This window comes from Clupea harengus, chromosome 4 (genome assembly GCF_900700415.2).
Source record: "Clupea harengus chromosome 4, Ch_v2.0.2, whole genome shotgun sequence".
In the NCBI taxonomy this organism is placed as follows: Eukaryota; Metazoa; Chordata; class Actinopteri; order Clupeiformes; family Clupeidae; genus Clupea; species Clupea harengus.
In genome coordinates, this window is record NC_045155.1 from 31,483,437 (window position 1) to 31,503,846 (window position 20,410).

The following is a 20,410-nucleotide window of genomic DNA, read 5'->3' on the forward strand; positions in this document are numbered from 1 at the left end:
TATTCGATTACATAACCTACACATAAATAGCAGACGGGAAAAGGCAACCATCTAGATGGTTTAGAGGGATTGGGCTGAGATAGTGAGGACGTGTCAAGTGCACTGTAGCGAAGGGAGAGAGCAGTCACCCCACCTCACCTTGAACCCGCATCTTCAGGTTGCCAAACCTGCACTCTGACCACAACGTCAAAGACCCAGGCTAGATGGTATGAGTCAGAGCACATACTGATGTGTAGTGATAACACTCTGTCACATGCACATTTCAGCTGCAGTGTTAAATAATGAAAGTTATATTTGTGACACTGTGAAAAGTTTATTTGTATAACGAGCGAAAACTAAAATAGATGTAGTCTAATAGCATAGACATAGCAACTAATTCCACGTGCTTTTGACAACATCTGGCAACCAACATGGCTAGATTTCGAAAGACGACGAATGGCGACGATGGAAACTCGGCGAAACAACTTTATTTTATCAACTTCCTGGGGGAAGGAAATGGGAAGATGATATGGAAATAATTTCGAAATTTCTCTTCTGTAAGCTCGCATTCCACCCCACATTGAATTCTTATCTGATTGGAGACATTGGTTAAATTAGCTTACAATATTGTCAACAAACAACCGACACTACTGTTAAAGATGGCGACTAGCAATGTCAGTTTAGTGTAATTTTATGCGTCCATGCATACGTTACAGAGTAGCGATGACTTTCAATGAATTCCAGTTTCGCTGGAAATGTAATGCAACCCAATATACGTGTAGATATTGTTAACCAAACTTGGTTTAGGAATGACACATCTGCCCTTCTTTCGTTTTCATTCTTAGTTTTCGCCATATTGCAGCCCACGAACTGTTGTCTGCGAGCAGAATATCTGAGTGGATTAGGGGAGTGCTGTCCGATGTGTGGAAGAGGTATGGCATACTCATGTGTTTTATCCACTCGATCCAAAGTGGTATATTTCCGATTGACACAGTCATTCGAAGATACTAGGTGTGTGGCGAAAAGCTAATACAGTGCACTCGGGCCGAACTACACTAGGGGCTAATCGAAAGAATCAGTGCCATTTCCGGATGTTATGGCGTTCTGCACCAACGCACACTGAACCCCAACACTTTTTCATCATTCTGTACTATAATATAAACCTACTGTAACAAACAGTTGACGTGCTCCCTTTACCTACCTTAGATTAATTTATTGATGTATTATAACAGCTGATGAGGATCTCTATAGATACAGATTAGGAAACCTAAAAAGTGAAGAGTATCCCTGCCTACCATTTACCTTGCATGGAAACAATAGGCCTACATTGACTTTAGTGTATTAATTAATTAAGACCTTTGTCAGGTTTTTAATGGCACACACGACACACTGGAACACACACGTGCATATATGGAGGCGACACAGGACACACACACACACACACACGCAGGTAGGCCTGAGGTCGCGGTGAATTTATTTTCTGCTTTTTCCCATCCTGGACCGTCCTTCCTCAAGGACCGCCCAGGAGCAGTGGGCAGCTTTGCAGCGCCCGGGGACCAAGTGGTGAACTGTCCATCTTTGGTCAGGGATGGACATGAGTTCTGTTATTTTTGCATTTTTTTTACTGTTGGGGTTCTTAGTGGAGGAAACCCCTTGTGAACAAGGGGAGAACATGCAAACTCCACACAGAAAGGCCCGGGAGATAGTCCACCTGAGCACTGTGCACTCTGGGGAGGACCTGCCCCCCAGAGCCAACAGCGCCCCATGCGGGAATCGAATCCATGACCTTCTTGCTGTGAGGCAGCAGTGCAAGCAGTGCAAGCAACTGAGCCACCGTGGGCTCCTATGGTGGTTTGCAGTAGGACAAAGTAATGTAACTAGTAATGAAACTGGGATCTTCATGTATGGGAAAACTCACAAAGAAGCTACATTAGAGTAATCTTAAAGGTGCAGTCTGTGATCCAGTACACCTTTTGTCAAATTCAATGATTTGCTCCTCACAGTCCTCAAGCTGTCTGTTTAGCTTCCCCTCTTGTGTTCGTGCACAGTCTCGACTCTGTAAATGGGAAGCAAACATAGTGGTTTAGACAGAACCATAAACAATCGGCCAGATTGGAGTTCACCCATGTTCCTAAGGGCTGAATTTGTGAGAAATCATTGGTGATTGGGTTCACATCAATTCTACAGACATCCTCGGATTTAAATAATTATAATAATAATAAATAAGAGAATATTTGCATCATAAACAATTACGTTTCACATTTATAGTCATGATTCTTTGAGGCATCGTGATGTCCTAACATAAATAAAAGCACTACACGAACACTGCAAATGGCATTGAATAAATAAATAAACACTAAACTCAAGCCCGTGGATATAGCCATGGTGGAATAGAATGGAGAAGACATTAATTTACATGCAGCTGAATTCCTCCTTGAACAGCCTTCATTTGCGTTTAAACTTTTGACATTATTTGTCTGTGAGTAGATATTTTGTGTTAGTACATTTAATGCCGTTTAGAGAATTTTAAAATGACGTTGAATTTCTGTTTGTAAATGTTATAAGAGAATTCGGTATTTATCAGTTAAGTAATGCTAGCTCTCGTGGTATCGTGCTACCTTTATGCCACATTATTTGACGTGTAATTAATGTATCTCTTTATTTCTGTCTGTTCCAGACAGTTTTACAAAATCAAACGTCCTGTATGAATAATTGCATGCTGATAACTTCAGTAAACTCAAGAAAAACAAGACTTGTGGACTCACTTGAAATTCATCATCTTTATTCTGCAAAGAATTACTCTGAAATTTTACTGTGTATTGTCACCCCCCTACAATGAAATTGGATCTCCGTCCCTGATTGGCTGTTGAGCTCAAATATCATCAACCTTTTGCTAGAATCATGGACTGTATCTTTAATTTCTTCTTAATAGAAAGGCCAAGTGAAATATATTATGTGCTAGTAGAGATTATTACTACAACTGTAAGGACAATTAATGTCAGTAAAAATAATATAAGATTGCTTATGCAGCTTATGCTTAAAGTTTTCTCAGCATCATTGTCAGTGTGTTTCATTGGTTCTTTCTAGGTTTAGTGGTTCGTAAAGACTGCACACAGGACTCCAGCACGTCTTGCATTCCCTGTTTGAAGGGGACATACATGGATGAACCAAATGGCTACAATAAATGCCGTCAATGCAAAAGATGTGATTCAGGTTTGGATTTGCTTCTTTCCTAATAATGGTCATCAGAAAAGCTGGCAGGATCCTTAAAGACTGCTACCATCCATCCTTTAGACTTTCTTCCCCGTTGCCTTCTGGCAGGCGCTACCGAAGTATTCAATCTCGCACCCGTAGATTGGAGAGCAGTTTCTTTCCAAGGGCCATCAGGCTTTTAAATGGACAGTGATACAGTCTCGCCACTTTACACTTTATATGTTACAATTTTCTACTGTTTGCACTTTCAGTAATACTGCACTACCTGATACCAGGCACATTTGATTTGTCTTTAGGTTAGTATAGGTATATTAGGTTAGTATAGGTTACTATATGTGTATTATATGTTTAGCAGATTGTATTGTTTATTTATTTAGATTTATTATATGTGTAATTTATGTTCAGAGTACTTACAGTATATGTTATGTTATTTTATGTTACGCTATGGTAGGTTGTTGTGCGGTGTCTTGTCCTAAGAATTTCAGTGCCCAGTCTGACTGTGTTTTTCTGTGCATCTGACAAATAAATACTTGAACTTGAACTTGAACTTGAACTTGAACTTGAACTTGGTTGTGTCTTTAACATTAATGACTTGTTGTTTTGTGTCTTTTAAGGTCAAGGACTGTATACATTACGTGAATGCACTACAACAGAGAATGCCATGTGTGATCTTCTTGATGGGCATTACTGTTTAAGTTTTTCATCACCAAAGGAATGCAGTTTTGCCGGAAAACATACACTCTGTACAGCTGGGCAGAAAGTTAAAACACCTGGTAAGTATTCTTTTGGCAAATTTAATACTGGGATTTCACAGGGCTTTACCATTTGAGGGACATTGTAGAATATTAATTTAATCCAGTCATTCCCAAATTTAAGAATGCTGCAGTCAAAATTTGAACATCTTCTGCAACTCCGATCACCACACAAGACTAAGATGAAGTATTTCCCTATATATATATCATAAACAGAACACTTCTATGTGAACGTGGGACTATGGCAATGCTGTGCAAACAAGAAGGATACTCAGAGAGCGCAGACCTCCATCGCTGCCAAATATCTTCTTGCAATGTTAATGATAATAATAATACTATAATGATATAATAATAATGGGCCTCATTCTCGAACGCAGTTAAGAAGAATTAAGAAGGAATTTCTTCTGAACTCCACTTACAATGTTTTTTTGGCATTCATGAAAGTTTTCTCATCTGGGATTCGTTCTGAACTTCAGAAGAATTTCAGAAGGCGAAATAGCCGTTGACCATAATCGTCAGTTACGCAGGAGACGCTGGCGACATGTCCCCACCCCTTTTTGCCATCACGAATTTCATCCCCGCAGTTTTGACATCTGAAAAATGAAATCTCACCACAATGAATGGAAAGCTTCTCAAACAACATGTTTAATCACAGTGGATAGATGATAATCGTTGTGTCTTCCCTGGTGTGGTGCACTTTTAAAATGCTCTAACAGAGTTTCTAAGCGTTGCTACCACCGCAAGTTTTGTTCGGTTCATAACTGAAGTAACAGTGGACTTAAATGTCGGGGTTTAGCTGTGTTTGGACGGTAACTGGCACTGGCAAGTTACAGCTACGTTTGTTCAACACGTGACGTAGTCGGGTTACTTTATTGCTAGGCTCATAGATGTCTGTTTTGACGTTGTGAAATTAGAGTATCTGCTGTGAAGTTAAATTTGATTTTTGGCGCGTCATCCATGGGCATTCACTTTTTATATACATATAAACATATATAATATGTTATAAACATAAACATATTTTTTAATGTGTTGCTTGCGATGAGCTTTTATGTAAATGTGCATACTCCTGCACTGGATACCAGAGGTGGCAGTGCTTATAGTTTCACAAAGACCCCTTGGGTTGTTCTGTGTCGCTTGCACGTTTCTTAACATTTCGCGGAAGGTGTTCTGTATAAAACTGGAAAGGCCCTCTTTAAAGCCAGGGATGTCCGTTCTGGGCTTCTGTAGAAGCATGAAGAGGCAACATGTGTAGATATGAAGGGCTCATTCTCAGCTTAGGTAAACCCGATTAGTAGTTACAGGTGATTATACACTAATGAAAACATAATTATGAATACTACCTCAGTGCCTTCATGGCTCTCACTGATTCAATCAGTCAAAAAACTAATCATCAGTTACATTTACATGTATTAATTTAGCAGACCCTTTAATCCGATGCAAATTGTACAGTACATATTCATCAATATGTGTGGTGGTATTAGAATTTTGTTCTACCAGTTGAGGTACAGCAATGCATCAGTTGAGGTTGACATTACAGTGGAACAACCCCAGCTAACTTTTTTATTTTTTATCTACAGGTTCTAAAACCTCGGACACCGAGTGTGAAGACTGTGCTAAGGGTCAGTACTCTACAGATGGAGTGAACTGCACTGCATGGACTGAGTAAGTCATTTTGACACAAGCTTGTTAGTGTCTTTCACACTAATCTTTACATCGAGGTGGCCATGTGTCATCGCACAACAAAAGCAAAAGATTTGCTAAATTTAAGAGTACCGTTGAGGATCCTGACGAAAAATAATGGCCCAGTTAAAAACTGTTGCTGTCAATGCTTCAGCTCCTTGCACATTCTTCAAATCCAAATATTCCTCATGTGATTTCACTTTTTTTTGGCTGTCAGAATAGTTACTGTTGTGGGAGCTGTATGCTTTGCCATGAAACTGTACTCTTTCATTTGGCTGTTATAGTTACTGTTCAGTGTTTCCCCTAGGTTTACAGCTTTGGGGGGGGGGGGGGGGGGGAGGGAAAACATTTTTGAGATAGTTGCGGCCTAAAATCGTGATTTCGCGGGAGCTTTTTCGATGAAAGTTGCTGTGTTTTAAGGAGTTTGTTGCGATGAAATTGCCGGAGGAAGTGAAAGTTGCGATAAAAAGTTGCAAATTTTTCTCTTTGTAATCTTAATTGTGTTATTTGTTGAAAAATAACTGATTTAATAAACAAACATTCATTCATCAAGAACAAAACCATTGAGAAATGGTCCTCTAAATAGCCATGCCAATATGCCAAACTAAAGATAACCAGGACTACAAAAATGTAGCAACATAGGCTTCACTTATCCACAACCAGAGGCGAATCTAGGTTCCCACATTTGGGGGGGGGGGGGGGGGGGGGGCTAGGCCCCTGGATAAAACCTATTCTTTTTCTGTGACCTAGCAAAAGTAGGTGGGTTTGTGGGTATGCTCCCCCATAAGAATTTTTGGAAAATATCCTTCTAAATAGTGTCCTCTCGTGGGTTTTAGGAAGATAAATTAACACATTTAGATTTAAAATATGGCACAACAATAAACATATTGAAGATATCTGCTGAGATAGGTGTTAATTATACTGTAGCATGGTAGGGATTTGCAGCTCAAGTGAGTAGGTTAACGTTATAGGCTAAAATTCACTAGCTAGTTATAGCTGGTGGAGCTACTGAGTAGGGTAGCATACCCACAGGATCAATGAACCGGCATGATAAAAGAGAGCCACGACATCTATTATTATCTCGTGATGATTTAACCATTTCGTTTCTTTTAATATTTTAAACTTCATGTGCTATACCTTTATATCCAGCAGCTGACTATGGCAGATTTCACCAGCTTGGGTCAGACAGTGGCTCCCAGTCTGTTTACTACTAGACGTTATCACTGTCTGTCTGCCTGCTCGCGAGGCTCACTCACTCACGACCAAACAGAGCCTTGCGCTTGCCACCACAGTCTCACACAGGCGGGATTCCTGTGCTACTCGAGACTATTTTATTTCTAAATCTAAAAAATAAATAAAATAATTCCACTAAATTGGTTGTTAGGTGTGAATTTGACGATCTCAAAAATGTCCTGTCCACAATGAAGTGCACCTGTTGACATTACAAAAGGACCATCAGTAAGACTGAATAAATTGTTATGAATGTCTCAGCCTTCACATATGACGGAAAAAAACCAGCCTGTGTCACTGTGATCTGTCTCGTCATCTGACGTCCTGCCTGCGTTTCTGCCGTTCTCATTCTATGCTTATCAATCTGTTTTGCTATCCTTGTTTATTTATTTTATCCGTAAAGGTGTTGATGTTGTTCAATTTCATATATTAATTTAAATCGTCAAATTTCAAGTCATCCATTCTTCAACACTAGCTGCTACCTCATCTTCAAACAGAAAGTAACGTTAACTCTCCATGGCAACAGCTCTTGAGGGTTTGGAAAATAATCGGATTTATTGCTTCCTTCATTATTCACAGAAAAATAAATAATTGTCATTACATTTCATGTTACATTTCGTGTACCAGACTCTATGTAAAAAGGGCCACGCACAACTCGCGGAAAATGATAAAAATGCAAGCCAGATCTATTTTTGAATTTTCGGTGCGGACCTGGGCATACGTTCTGCTTCCACGTCTCGTGTAGCCATTCTCATTGGGCCTCATTCTCGAACATTTTCTTAAGTGTCTTCTTACGGACTTCGAAAGACAAACCTAAGAAAAGATGAACGCCTGGAAATGTGTTCTTAAAAGCTTAAAAGTGTCCGTAGCTGTGCACTGATTCTTAAGCCCAATTCTGTCCGCTGGTGGGAGTGTGCTCATCACCTGTGTGTGCGCGCACGTGTCTGTGTGTTTGTGCGCCGTGCGCGATACAGAGAGCAGAGGAGAATTGTAAACGCATGACCATGTAGAGACAAAAATGACATGCCGTCGTGTAAATAAGATAAATAACATAAGGCTATTTATGTTGTTTAATAAAAGAACAAGCTATAGACATGTTCTATAGGAAAGGTAACCTTAAATGACTTCCGTTGTGATCTGGCGCTTTTTAGAAAATAAAATTGAACAAAATTAACTTGACCTTCCAGGGGGGGCGGGGGTGCCGTTGGGGGGGCGGGGCGCCCCCCTAATATAATGGTAGGGGAAACACTGCTGTTGTGGGAGCTGCCTTTGTGTATGTCTTACCATAGAACTGGCCTAGATTTCGGCTGTTTTTTTGTCTTTCAGTTGTGATGCCATTGGAAAACAGAAAGTTGAAGAAGGAAGTGCGACATTTGATGTTAAATGCACAGACATACCCAGGCGGCAGAGATATATACTGCTATTGAGTGTTGGGTTGTCTTTTATTATGGGCGCCTTGGTCTTTTATGGAAGATTCCAGAAAAAAAGCAAGTTCATTTTTTTGTGTCTGTTTCAGTGATTTATTAAAAGTCACAACTTATGCTCAGTTTATATTGAATTTGTCCTGAGATCGATATTTCAGATTGTTCAGTAAGCTCTTCATTAAATGAGTTTATGTATTGTGTTACCTCCATGTAACCCTAAGTACAATCCATCATGTTGGGCTGTATCTCCTCTGTAGTTCTGAGACTGGAGGTTTAGCTGCTAATTTTTCTATCCAAGAAATCAGACAATATCCTGTCCACTAGACGATACATCCACCTTGTTATGTATACCTGCTCAGGGAGTGCTAGAAAAATGCCTGAAAGATGCCAATGTACATAACATCAAGATGCATGTGACATCTATGTCTGTGTCTGACACAGTCTTTTATATTCTAATTAGATTTTCACTCTGGGCCAGATTCCTTTCGTGTGCAGGAAAGTTCAGAAGAATTGCAGGTAGGTTTAAAAAAAAACACTTTCTAATGTGACATCAGTATTAGTTGACAGGAACAAAACATTAAAGGCACAGTGTCTAATTTTTAGTGGCATCTAGTGGTGAGCTGAATATCCTTCCCTTTACAAGTGTGTGCGAGTACCTACGGTGGCCGCCAAATGCCATAACTACGCCAAAGGCCCTCTCTAGTGCCAGTGTTTTGATTTGTCAGTTCTGGGCTACTGTAGAAACATGGCGGACTCCTTGGATGATGACCTGCTCCCTATGTAGATTTGAAAAGCTCATTCTAAATCTAAACAAACGAAAACACAACGATTCATAGTTACAGGTAATTTATACAGTAATGAAAACAAAATTATGAATACTATACTCCATTTCTATGAATAAATGCCACAGAAAATTACACACTGTACCTTTAACTTCAGGATTAATTAACCCCATATAATATTATATTTTTTATAATTAATATTATGCATAACATAACATTCCATGGGGACCCGGGTTCGATTCCGACTCGTTGGTCATTTCCCGATCCCACTCCCAATCTCTCTCCAGAACATTTCCTGTCTCTCTTCACTGTCCAGTCTGATTATAGGCAAAAAGCACAAAAATAAATATATTAAAAAAAACATAACATTCCATATGTGCACCATTAAATCTGTATCCATAATTGTAGTGACATACCTGACATCAGATGTAGAGACAAATTAATGTTAATGTAATTGTTTGCTACCAAGCCATGATAACGTTGGATATATTTAACTAGCTAGCTAAGTTCTAACCATCTGCAAATCATGTTGATGGAAGTGTTATGGAAGCTGCAAAATGTTTTGACAGTAAATTGCCCGTCACGTGAATATAAAGTATTCATAAACAAGAATATTGAAGCTATGTAGCTTTATTTTGTTTGGCATTTTGTGTCTGGCTGTTCATTTTGCTTTTAATGTGGTATTGAGGGTCTACTTTTTCATTCAGAGGATATAAAAAAAGTAAGTGGCAGTGGAGACTCATTTTACCAGGATCAGACAGGACTCGAACCTGGGACTCCCGCGTAGTTGGTGGATTGCCTACCACTGCGCTACTAGAAGGTGGTGACTTAGGTGCAGAGACAGAGACTCACGACTTGCTCAGGTGTGATCAAAAAAGGTTTCTTTACTCAGTAAGGCAGGACTTTCCACACGGCAGAACAGTAACTAAAAATACCTCCAGACAACTAGAAAATAAAGTCTGGGCAACTTAACACCGTCAACTCAGGATGTTCCAAAAAACGGCTAACAAAAGGATCTCAAAAAACAAAGGAACTCAGAACAGTAGTTAGCATTCGAAAGCAGAATCTTTCAGAGTGACTCACGTAACCTAACACAGGGTATCCGTTTCCGAGACTCAGCAAAAACGCAGAAACTCAGGAGGCTTATAAAGAGTAACAAACGAGACACAGGTGAACACAATGAAACAATAAGCTAACACACATGTGACAGCGAAAACAGAAACAATGAGGACCCCACGTGGTCACAAAGGGAATAGCAGTCCAAAAAACCCTGACAATTTGGTGTTATACTGTGCCCTAGTGGCCAGATCCTTCATGGAGTCCCCATATCTACAGCCTTAACTAATCTAGAACTTGCTTATGTCACAGGCACAAGTGGAATATGTTGAATAATAATATGAAAAGATTTAAAGGTGATATTTTAACAGCAATATCCTCAGTGTTCTTTAACAACAAGCTGGATCAATGGTAAACCTTTTTGTTTTCCAGACACCGATCCAAGAATCAACGCCTTCCAAGGACTCTGATGGAGTGGACTCTGGATTTGATGGAGCATCTAACACTCATACACTCAACACTCACTTGTAAGAGAATACCAAATAATTCAGAATTTCAGTACAGCCAGCAATATCTCGTTTTGTGTTTTAAATTATAAAATGATTGATATCTCTGTGTTCCAGAGAAGAGTGCAAAAACCCTCAAGGTCTGAGAAAGGAACTTGTTCTTATTCACCCACCTGCAGTTTAACAAGTAATTTGGAATAAAAAAGTACATTTTGATTAAAAAAAACTTTTAAGAATTCCTCCAGTTAAGATAGTTTCTTTTACCTTCCTGTGCAACAGGAAGCTGGACTGCTGGACACATGGACACAATCTTAAAGCATAGCCATTGATGCCTAGCTGACTGGGTATATGGGAGTGAACCTTTCCTTGCAATACTAAGGCCTAATGCACACTGCCTGCGTTGCTTGTGCCTGGAGGCTGCATGTGTGTGTGTCGCACCACCAACGTTTCTGATGCAGCGCTGCAGCCAGCCCTATCTGTCTGCATTGAGTTGGCCGTCAATACACATTCAGTTTGGTGTCAACCATCGTTGATGAGTGATCCGAAAAGTGAAAACCAGAAAGTGGACCAGGTGGACTTTTATTTAGTTGGACAGTTGACTTTTATTACCCTTGTTCAGTGCAATGGCATGAGAGAGAGAGAGAGAAAAAGAGAGCGAGAGAGAGAGAGAGAGAGAGAGCGAGAGAGAGCTCAATGAGTAACTGCTTACTGGCCTCCAGAAAAAAAACAAGTTCAGCTTGAGACTTCAGCTCATTCAAAACTCTGCAGCTCGGCTATTAACCAGAACCGAAAGGAGAGGGCACATTAGTCCAGTTTTAGCTGCTCTGCACTGGCTTCCAGTAACATTTAGAATTGATAAGGTCCTTCTCCTTATATACAAAGCCCTTAATGGGCTAGGACCAAGTTACAATGCAAACTCCCTTGTCAAATACTTGCCTTCAAGAACACTGTGATCATCTAATCAGCCTTTGTGTGAGAAGGTGAATTTCTTACCGTGACTCACTGGAGAGGAGTTTGGCCCTTATGTGGGTGGACTCCCCCACCACAATGGTTGGGTCCAGGCTCCCCCACGACAGTGGTTGGATCCAAGTGGAGCTAATTGGACCAATTTAGCCAAGTGGGCGGCCTATTTAAAGGGTGCCTCATTCGAGGAAAAAGAGCTTTGAGAAAGCATTGTAAGGTATGAGCGAAAAAAGTAGCCCTTTGTCTTTGTGATTTATGTTTGTTTATTTTGTGGGCACCTGTCTGGGGTCCCCATTTTAAATAAATAAGAAAATATTTTTGTATAAAAGCCACCATCTCCTGCACCCTATTCCATGAATTCACCACCAACTCCAGTCAGCCTACATCCCAAAATGTTGGGTGACCGCCTATCTCTTCACCTTGTCCTTTAACTTGCTATGACTTTGCACTAGCTTACTGCTGCATTTTATGTATTCTACCTTGATCTTCATTTTCTTTCTGCAGAGTTTTATGTTAGGATTTATTTTTGGGCTTTTTGCCTTTATTCAGATAGGACAGTTAAGGTTTGGACAGGAAATGATATGGAGAGAAGAGTTAGGGAGTGGGATCAGGAAATGGCCGCGGGTCGGATTCAAATCCGTGTCCCCCCGTATTCTATATTTTTTAGCTTAAAAATCTGTATGCACTCTATCCCAGTTTTTATGTCTATTTTAATGTGATTAATTGTGCATGTAATTTATTTGGCTGTTAAGCAGTTTGAGCTGCGTTGTTTGCTATGAAAGGTGCTATACAAATACAGTTGTTTATTATTATTATTATTATTATTATTATTATTATAATTATTATTATATTATCAATATAATGTAACAGGTCTTAACATATGCCATAATGTTGACCATATTAGTTGGTCTAATGCTAGATTTAACTTTTAATGTACAAGTTGATATTACAGGTGGTGGTTAGCATATGCTAGCTTTATAGCGCATTAAAGTAACAGTATGTAGCAATTGTACGTAAAGGTTAGGGTTAGGATTAGCTATTTTACCTTAAAATAACAGCTTAAAAAAATGGGGACACTACAATAACGTTTAATATGGAGAATGGCCTCTGTGCCATTGCCATACCAGGGTCCGTAGGCGTATTACTGCGTTATGTAGGTTTCTGGAAGCCGCCCAGGTACTTCTCTCTGCCGGACTAGTAAATAGCTTATTTGCCGTCTTGCTTTGTCTTGTGTTGCACTTGCTTGATGATTGACTGTGTTAGGAAAGTTGTTGACTCACTAGTTTGTCATAGTATCAAAGTAAGCACATTTCAACAGGTTTCGCTAGGTTTAGCATCTCGTTAGCGATTAGCAATTCCTACGTTGTGCTGCTTTACATTGGATGTGATAATCCATTGTCATCAGTTTAGCTAAAATACACATTTTAGTTGATAAATAATAAGATCTATGTTAGAAATTGCATAGCAGTGACACATTTACTACTCATATCATTTCATATTAATTGTATTGATGTATTGAAGTTCATATACATATGAACCCTAACACTAACCCCAAATTCATACACATATTGTGACGAAAGCAAGAATCAGGTCGAGTCGTTGATTGGCTCTCAACACTTTACTGCTCTCGAACACTCAAGCAGTAAACATACATCGATTTACAGTAAATACAGTAGATAGATTATAATCACGGCATCTGTACAACATGAACACGGTGGGAACTTCAAGCAGTGACGTGCAGTGAGGTTCGTGGCTGGTGGGGCACTGACTCTTTCAGAGTCAGATTTACAAATACATAAACCCAATAGAGTATCTTAAATCACCATTCAATTGGCAGCTTGCTTACATTATACAACATTTGAGACATGTGAATAATGAAAAAGTGGGATAATTTATTGTGGCGCCACATCATTTTTGCTTATGAAGACTCCTGGATGCAACTTTCTTCTATAGCTTTCCACCTGTAACTAGCTACTCTATGTAGCTAGAGGGGAAATCTTTCTGTTGTGTGCTGTCATCTACTGGACAAAAAGGTATTGCTGTATGAGTTAATCAGCTAACAACAAATGGATACAATTGTCTTGCTTAATGTACCTACTGAATGGGTCTTCTAAATCATTAACAAAAAAATTGCCCCCCCTGAGAGTTTTTTCAGGAGCCGCCACTGTTTGAAATATTGGTATGATGGTAAATTAGCTCCCTGTAAAGCAGTTGAATATGTTTTGTAATGATGCATATAGTTCTCAACTGCTGTACAGGCAGCTTATTTACCATCATACCAATATTTCAAATACTGATTTAATTCCCAGAAGTGAAGATGAAGACTAGAGTACTGAATGACCACAGATGATTTACTGGATTGAGATGTGCTGAAACACAGGAATGAATTAAGTCATTAGTCATTAAATATCCATGGGAGCTTATGCTGATTGGATGAAAAAAAACACTGAAGGTGTGGCGTCAGGCAGGCGGCATTTTCATTCGGAAGGAGAAGAACGCCATGACCATTTATAGTCCATTTCGACCCGCCACAGACTCCAGTGGGTTAGTTGCTACTCCTCACCTTTGGTCAGCATTTGTGAGAGGCAGTAAGCCTTTAGTATAAGCCCCGCCTTGAAACTTCATAAAGTGCATTTTGTGTATTTTGTATTGCCCAAAAACCAAAGTCCTTCTTGACCAATAAAGTTGTCATTCTGAAGAGACAAAAGCATGTCTATCAGTATTCTTGTGTTTTGCATGCATCTTCGTTGATTCGGGTGTGTTTATGTATATTTACATTTTAAGGACCAGGAAATATGAACACTGATGATGGCAGCAAGCTGAAACGTTTGGTCCTTCAGTGTGTGGACCAACAAACTCTCATCTCCAAGAACCAGGAAATAGAGGCTAAACAACGTAATATCACAGTTAGGCCTACATCACAAACCATGTGTAACTAGGTTTTTTTTTTTTTAATGTCTGAAACATTTGATATTTCAACATGGCTCTGTAAGACCTGGGGTTGACGAAGGGTTTTCAGTTGCCCAGCAGGAGGCGCCAACATACCAGCTAAACCTTCCTTTCCTTACTGTATCAAACTTTCAACCATACGTTTCCAACCTCAGTAAAGCCCTAAATTGGGAGGTTATCATCTGTCGCAGACCCTGAAGGCGTTATTGAACCTGTCGATTTATTTTCGACTATATCGCCCTCCTGAAATTATGCACAACTTTAAGACCCGCTCTCAAATTTCTATCTAGAGAGCTTGCAAGGAAGAAAGTAAAATGTAATTATTCTCTCTATGGTAGAATGAGTAGAGAAGAAGTTGGCTATCATTGTACCCTCCTGAAATTATGCACAACTTTAAGACCCGCTCTCAAATTTCTATCTAGACAGCTTGCAAGGAAGAAAGTAGAATGTAATTATTCTCTCTATGGTAGAATGAGTAGAGAAGAAGTTGGCTATCATTGTACACATTACAAAGAAAGTGACAGTCAAAATATATAATTCCGCAGGGATGACATTAAACAGGCACGGATGGGCTTGGCGCACCGGTTCAGCATACCTGCCTTGACCACGGCTTGTTAGATGTTAATTGGATGTTGTCAAGACTTTGTGGTCACATGGGCCCGTTACTGCGCTTGCCTATAGTTGCCTATAATAGTGCGCCTAGGCTAGTTGCTTCAACAAGGCAAGATATTTGTAAACACTACACTACAGGCTAATATTGCGGGAATGTGGAGAATGTTGACTTGGAGAAATGTAGAAATAACATGCACGCCGATAGGGGGATGAAGACTACATACTGACCGATGTCGCAAGAAATGGACCCGAAAAAGAACGGTTCTGCATCTGATTACGTTTCTGATTCATGTGCGAGATTCCATCGAAACCCGGCGTGTTTTTTACGTATTCGATTTGGAAATCACTTCAATGTTTACGTCAAAATTAGTAAGGCTATGCTGCAACTTTGTAGCGGCGCTCTGTCCTCGCTCGACAACAGGTGGATTCCGACCAGGCCAATCTAGACCTGGAAGTAACCCGTCTTAACGTCGCTTTCTCCGCCCCGTAACCATAGCAAGCCCAGCGAGTGTGACACTGGGAAACAAGCTGGCAAAATATGGATGGATTCCCCCAAAAGCCGTGGAACAGAGTCGATCAACTTTACTGAGCAAATGTTTTTCTGTTTTGACAAGGTGACTCCGAGAAATACTGTGCAAGCCTACTTTTTCGCGTTGTAGACTCACCTCTTGACGGAGTATTGATCCTCGACAACTTTATATTGTCAAACGGAAACGCCGACAGTTTTTAAGACTGTAAATGCTATCGATTCTGGATTATAATGCCTACGAGTAACGGATCAGTGATGGACCTGCACACGGAATACGTGAAAATTAAAGCGCATTACGCCGGGTAAGTGTTTCCATGGCGAGTGAGGTAACTCAAAGGTTGGCGGAGACGTGGGTTCACATTTCAAGTTATTGAACCACTGGGGTTTCATATCCATGGCTACTTATGAGAAAGTTGCGAGGGCGACAGTCCACCTTAGACAGATGTAGACTAGAGTTACAGGTTACATGTAGTTTGTAGAATTATTTCAGTCTTTTAACACATGTTTTTAATTTGGGGAAAGCTGTTGTTGTTTCTGCTGACAAGATGAGGAACAATCTGTTAGTCGTGTAGGTGGGCTCAACTTTGGATATAGTTTACAGTAGGAACTTATCCACCTGTATGTACACGAAGGCCTACAGCCTATGTTGTGGCCAACAAAACCTATGAATAAATGTCTCACCATTTGTTTTGTGTTACAAAACGTACAATGATGGCTCTAACTGTCTAAAACTCTAATAATTAGCCTACATTAATTTTAGAAGTTTTGAAAACCGTCCAAGTCAGAGAACTGTTACATACAGTATATTCCCATAAATGACGTAAAACACAGGACAACACATTTTACCCAGAGCCTTCTTGCTACATAATATATATTCTGTTTTGTAAAACTCTGATTCGTCTGTTCACATAGCTTAACATAGATTAATTAAATTACATTAGTTAAGATATGTGAAGATCTTTGCTGGTTATCTAAAAGTCTGAAGAGTGAAACGTTTTTAAGGCTTAAGGTTGCCTGAATAGTGACTGCCTTGCTGGCATAGGGTGTTGGTTTCAAACACATTTGAACGCTGGTGTCAAGATAAGGGCCAAGGATAGATAACATATCACCAAGCTAGAACTGACTGCAACGTTCAAAACAATCTACGTGTAACTCACAACTCCTCCACATAGAACAGGTCAGGGATTTAACAGGAAGGAGCATAGCTTGGCTGTGTGTAGCTACTGTGTCACTTATGGTTCATTGGATCTCAACCTCTACTAATTCTTGTTGCCGTTCATGGCATTATGTGTCTGAAACTTTTATATACATTATGTCTATGTACAGCTGTTTTTGATAGGTCTATCAGTGGTGGTGCTTGTTGCATAAATGTTATATAAATAAACCTGAAATGTTCCGATTTTACCCGTCACCCCGCGGGCCCAGAAGGTGTTGTCATGGTTGTCTGACGCCTCGCTGTGATTGCACTGCATATTAACGATGCTTGAGTCATTCTGTCATGACTGCATATTAATGCCCTTATGTCATCATTAGCAGAACAAACACCAATAGAGAGAACTCACACACCCTGCTCATAGCACTGACACACACACACACACACACACACACAATTTTAACCACAATTTTTGAGAATTCCCACAGGAAATTCAGTCGCTTTTGGTCACAACAATCAAAGCATTCTCCCGCAAGATCCTGGAGGGACTGATTTGCACGTTAACACACTCTAAAGGACTGACAGACACATATACATACCGTGAGGGATAACTCTCATAAACCCTGCCTCTAGGGCTCACACACACACACACACACACACATACACAGAGGTCACACACTCACACTCACACCTACAGCACAGTGACTTACATACCACTCAAAAACCATGCCTAAAGGACAGGGTCACACAAAGATCACACAGCGTGCCTAGCCTACACACACACATACACAGGTCACACACCTCGCCCTCAGCATTGAAACACACCCCTCTCAAACCATGTCAATAGCACATACATACATGTCATACATGCACACACACACACACACACCCGTCCTGAAGCGCTGAAAGGTATCTTGTCTATAGACCGGGGAAGCTGTTGTGGAGGAGACGGTGGTACTGTGTTCACCAGAAAGGACCTTGCATGACTCCAGCAATGACTATTAAACACACTGTAAGGCCATGTCCCTGTGTGTGCGTGTGCGTGTGTGTGTGTGTGTGCGTGTGTGCGTGTGTTTGTCTCTCTCTCAGATTATTTATGAACATAAAGGGCTCTGTTGTTACAGCAGCATACCTGTCATTCATTCGCTGGGTGAGATTGGTCAAGAGTGGGTAGTTAACAGAGTGCCACAGATGATTCAGTTCTTAGTGTTGAATAAAGCATAGTCGAGAAAAGCATGCTGGTCAGATGGCTTTTTGAAGTGTATTAAAGGTACAGTTCAAGATTCTAATCCCATAAACTTTTTGTCAAATTCAGCAAATTGTTCTCACAGACCAAGCTGTACACTATATACTTGGTCTGTTGAGCTCTAGTATCTTTTGCCAGAATCGCGGACTGCACCTTTATGTCACCTCTGTGAGTGCGTGGGCATAGAAGTGCTCAGAGAAGCTACAGGGAAACTGGTGGAAGAGTGAGGTCCGCATAGAGCTGTTACACTGTACTGCACATTATCTACATGTAGTCTCATACCAGGATAGTACAATTATGTATAAACGTAAGTAAAAAGCCCAAATTATTTATTTGAATAAAATGCTTATATGACTGTCCCGAGCACAGAGATTCTCAGAGAAGCTACAGGGAAACTGGAAAAAAGTGTGAGGTCTTCATAGAGCTGATACACTGCACGTTATACAAGACATCTAGTCTTATACCAGCCAGCACAGCTCTGCTGCATGTAGGCTATTACATTCACTGATGATAGGTACATAGTGGGATGATACAGCTGACTACCCTGTGTCTTTAAGATGCTGAATGCTTTAATAATGGGGCCTTTTCCCCCCGTGACCTAGCGTCCTTGAAATGACTGGATAGGGGTTGCTGGTAATAAAGGGGCTCTTGACCAACGACCTGGTGTCCTTGAAATGACTGGATAGGCCACAACAATCAAAGCATTCTCACATTGACACACTGTAGAGGACCGACAGACACATACACACTCCTTGCAATGACTGGATAGGCCGCAACAATCAAAGCATTCTCACATTGACACACTGTAAAGGATGGACAGACACATACACACTCCTTGCAATGACTGGATAGGTGTTGTTGATAATGAAGGGGCCCTTGACCAGTGACCTGGTGTCCTTCGGATGAAAGATCAGCCCTCGGTGGGAGGTTTGATAGATGAGTTTTGATCTCGCTGAGACAGAAAAGAAGTGCTGGGTGTCAGAGTCCCTCAGACACACACACATACACACACACAAACCCACACACACCCATCATATATTTACATGGAGAAGGCTCACAGAGCTGTCATTGGGGAAGCTGTTTTAGGAAGTATAACTTAGGTGCCAGATGTGTATGAGTGTGCTTTCGTGTGTGTGTGCGTGTGTGTGTGCGTGTGTGTGCGTGTGTGTGCGTGCGTGCACCTGTGTGTCTGTCTATCTCTTTGGAAATTGTGTGTCTGCATGTGTTTGTTTCTGCTACATCTTTCATCTTGTGTATGTGTGTGCAATATACATTTCCATTTTCCATATTCGAGTCTGTCTCTTTGTGTGTGTGTGTGTGTGTGTGTGTGTGTGTGTGTGTGTGTGTGTGTGTGTACCTTTTTCCGTGTGTATGTGACGTTATCCCCACCACACTGTCATGCATTAATTCTACCATGCTCGTTATACATCTACACACTGTGTGCAAGCCTATTTACCCGTAATGTAAAATATTGCCACCATTTGACCGTTTTCTGTTTCATTGCTCTACTGACCCTTGTAATAATAACCTTATGAGCACACCGTATACCCTCTAAGTCTAAGCTGTTCTGCAATGCTTGAATGCTCTCTCCCCATCTTATCCACTATACATTTTGTATGCATCATGTATATACCATCTTATGTTTGTAATGTATTGTGTACATTTGCCACATGTATTCTAGCATGCTTATCCTAATACATGTTTGAATTCATCTGATTCTCTCCCCTCCCCCCTTCACCTTTTCTATCTCTACCTCTCTACTTGGCCCGTTCCAAGCAGATGTGCCCCCCCCCCCCCCCCGTCTTTATGAGCCAAGGTTCTGATCAAGGGTTCTTCCTGTTAAGAGGGAGTTTTTCCTTGCCGCTGTTGCCTGAGCGCTTACTCCAGGGGGGTTCAGGCTCTGGGCTCCGTAAAGCGTATTAAGACAATTTTATTGTTTTTAGTGCTATATAAATTAATTTTAATAGAATCGAATTGAGTTATAGATGCTATCAACACCAAGGTCATGGGTTCGACAGTGTGTATGTGTGTGTGTGTGAAAAACATAGTGTAAGTGTGTGCATGTACTATGTGTATTTGTGTGTGTGTGAGTGAGAGAGAGAGAATGTGTGTGAGAGAGAGAGAGAGAGAGAGAGAGAGAGAGAGAGAGTGTGTGCGTGTGTGCATTATCTCCTCATCTCTCTTTATCGGGCTAGTACAGTTGTGCCTCCGCCCCCCCCCCCCCCCACCCCCACCCCAGAGGGCTGTAGTAGAGCTGTAGGTATCTACTGTACTGCATGTGACTGGGGGTATCTACTGTACTGCATGTGACTGGGGGTATCTACTGTACTGCATGT

General features: G+C 40.7%; 2 protein-coding genes across 3 annotated transcripts in view; both read left to right on the plus strand.

Moving 5' to 3' along the window:
- Positions 1–398: 398 nt before the first annotated feature.
- LOC105896764 (tumor necrosis factor receptor superfamily member 14-like) lies at positions 399–11,913 on the plus strand. Of its 2 annotated transcripts, XM_042707704.1 has the most exons (10): positions 399–536; positions 825–911; positions 3,067–3,192; positions 3,807–3,965; positions 5,522–5,606; positions 8,181–8,341; positions 8,739–8,794; positions 10,549–10,643; positions 10,740–10,809; positions 10,902–11,913. In XM_042707704.1, the coding sequence occupies exons 1-9, from the start codon at positions 509–511 to the stop codon at positions 10,804–10,806; spliced, it is 864 nt and encodes a 287-aa protein (XP_042563638.1). In that variant the 5' UTR covers positions 399–508; the 3' UTR covers positions 10,807–10,809; positions 10,902–11,913. The 2 variants fall into 2 exon arrangements, with proteins under 2 accessions (XP_042563638.1, XP_042563637.1); XM_042707703.1 differs by having other exon boundaries at positions 10,740–11,913.
- A 3,249-nt stretch (positions 11,914–15,162) lies between these two features.
- LOC116220382 (protein kinase C zeta type-like) overlaps positions 15,163–20,410 on the plus strand; it is a 16,824-nt gene continuing 11,576 nt past the window's right edge. Inside the window, exon 1 of the mRNA XM_031567058.2 lies at positions 15,163–15,977. Within this exon, the coding sequence (XP_031422918.1) occupies positions 15,907–15,977 (71 nt within the window). The 5' untranslated portion in view covers positions 15,163–15,906. The remainder of the gene's footprint in view (positions 15,978–20,410) is intronic.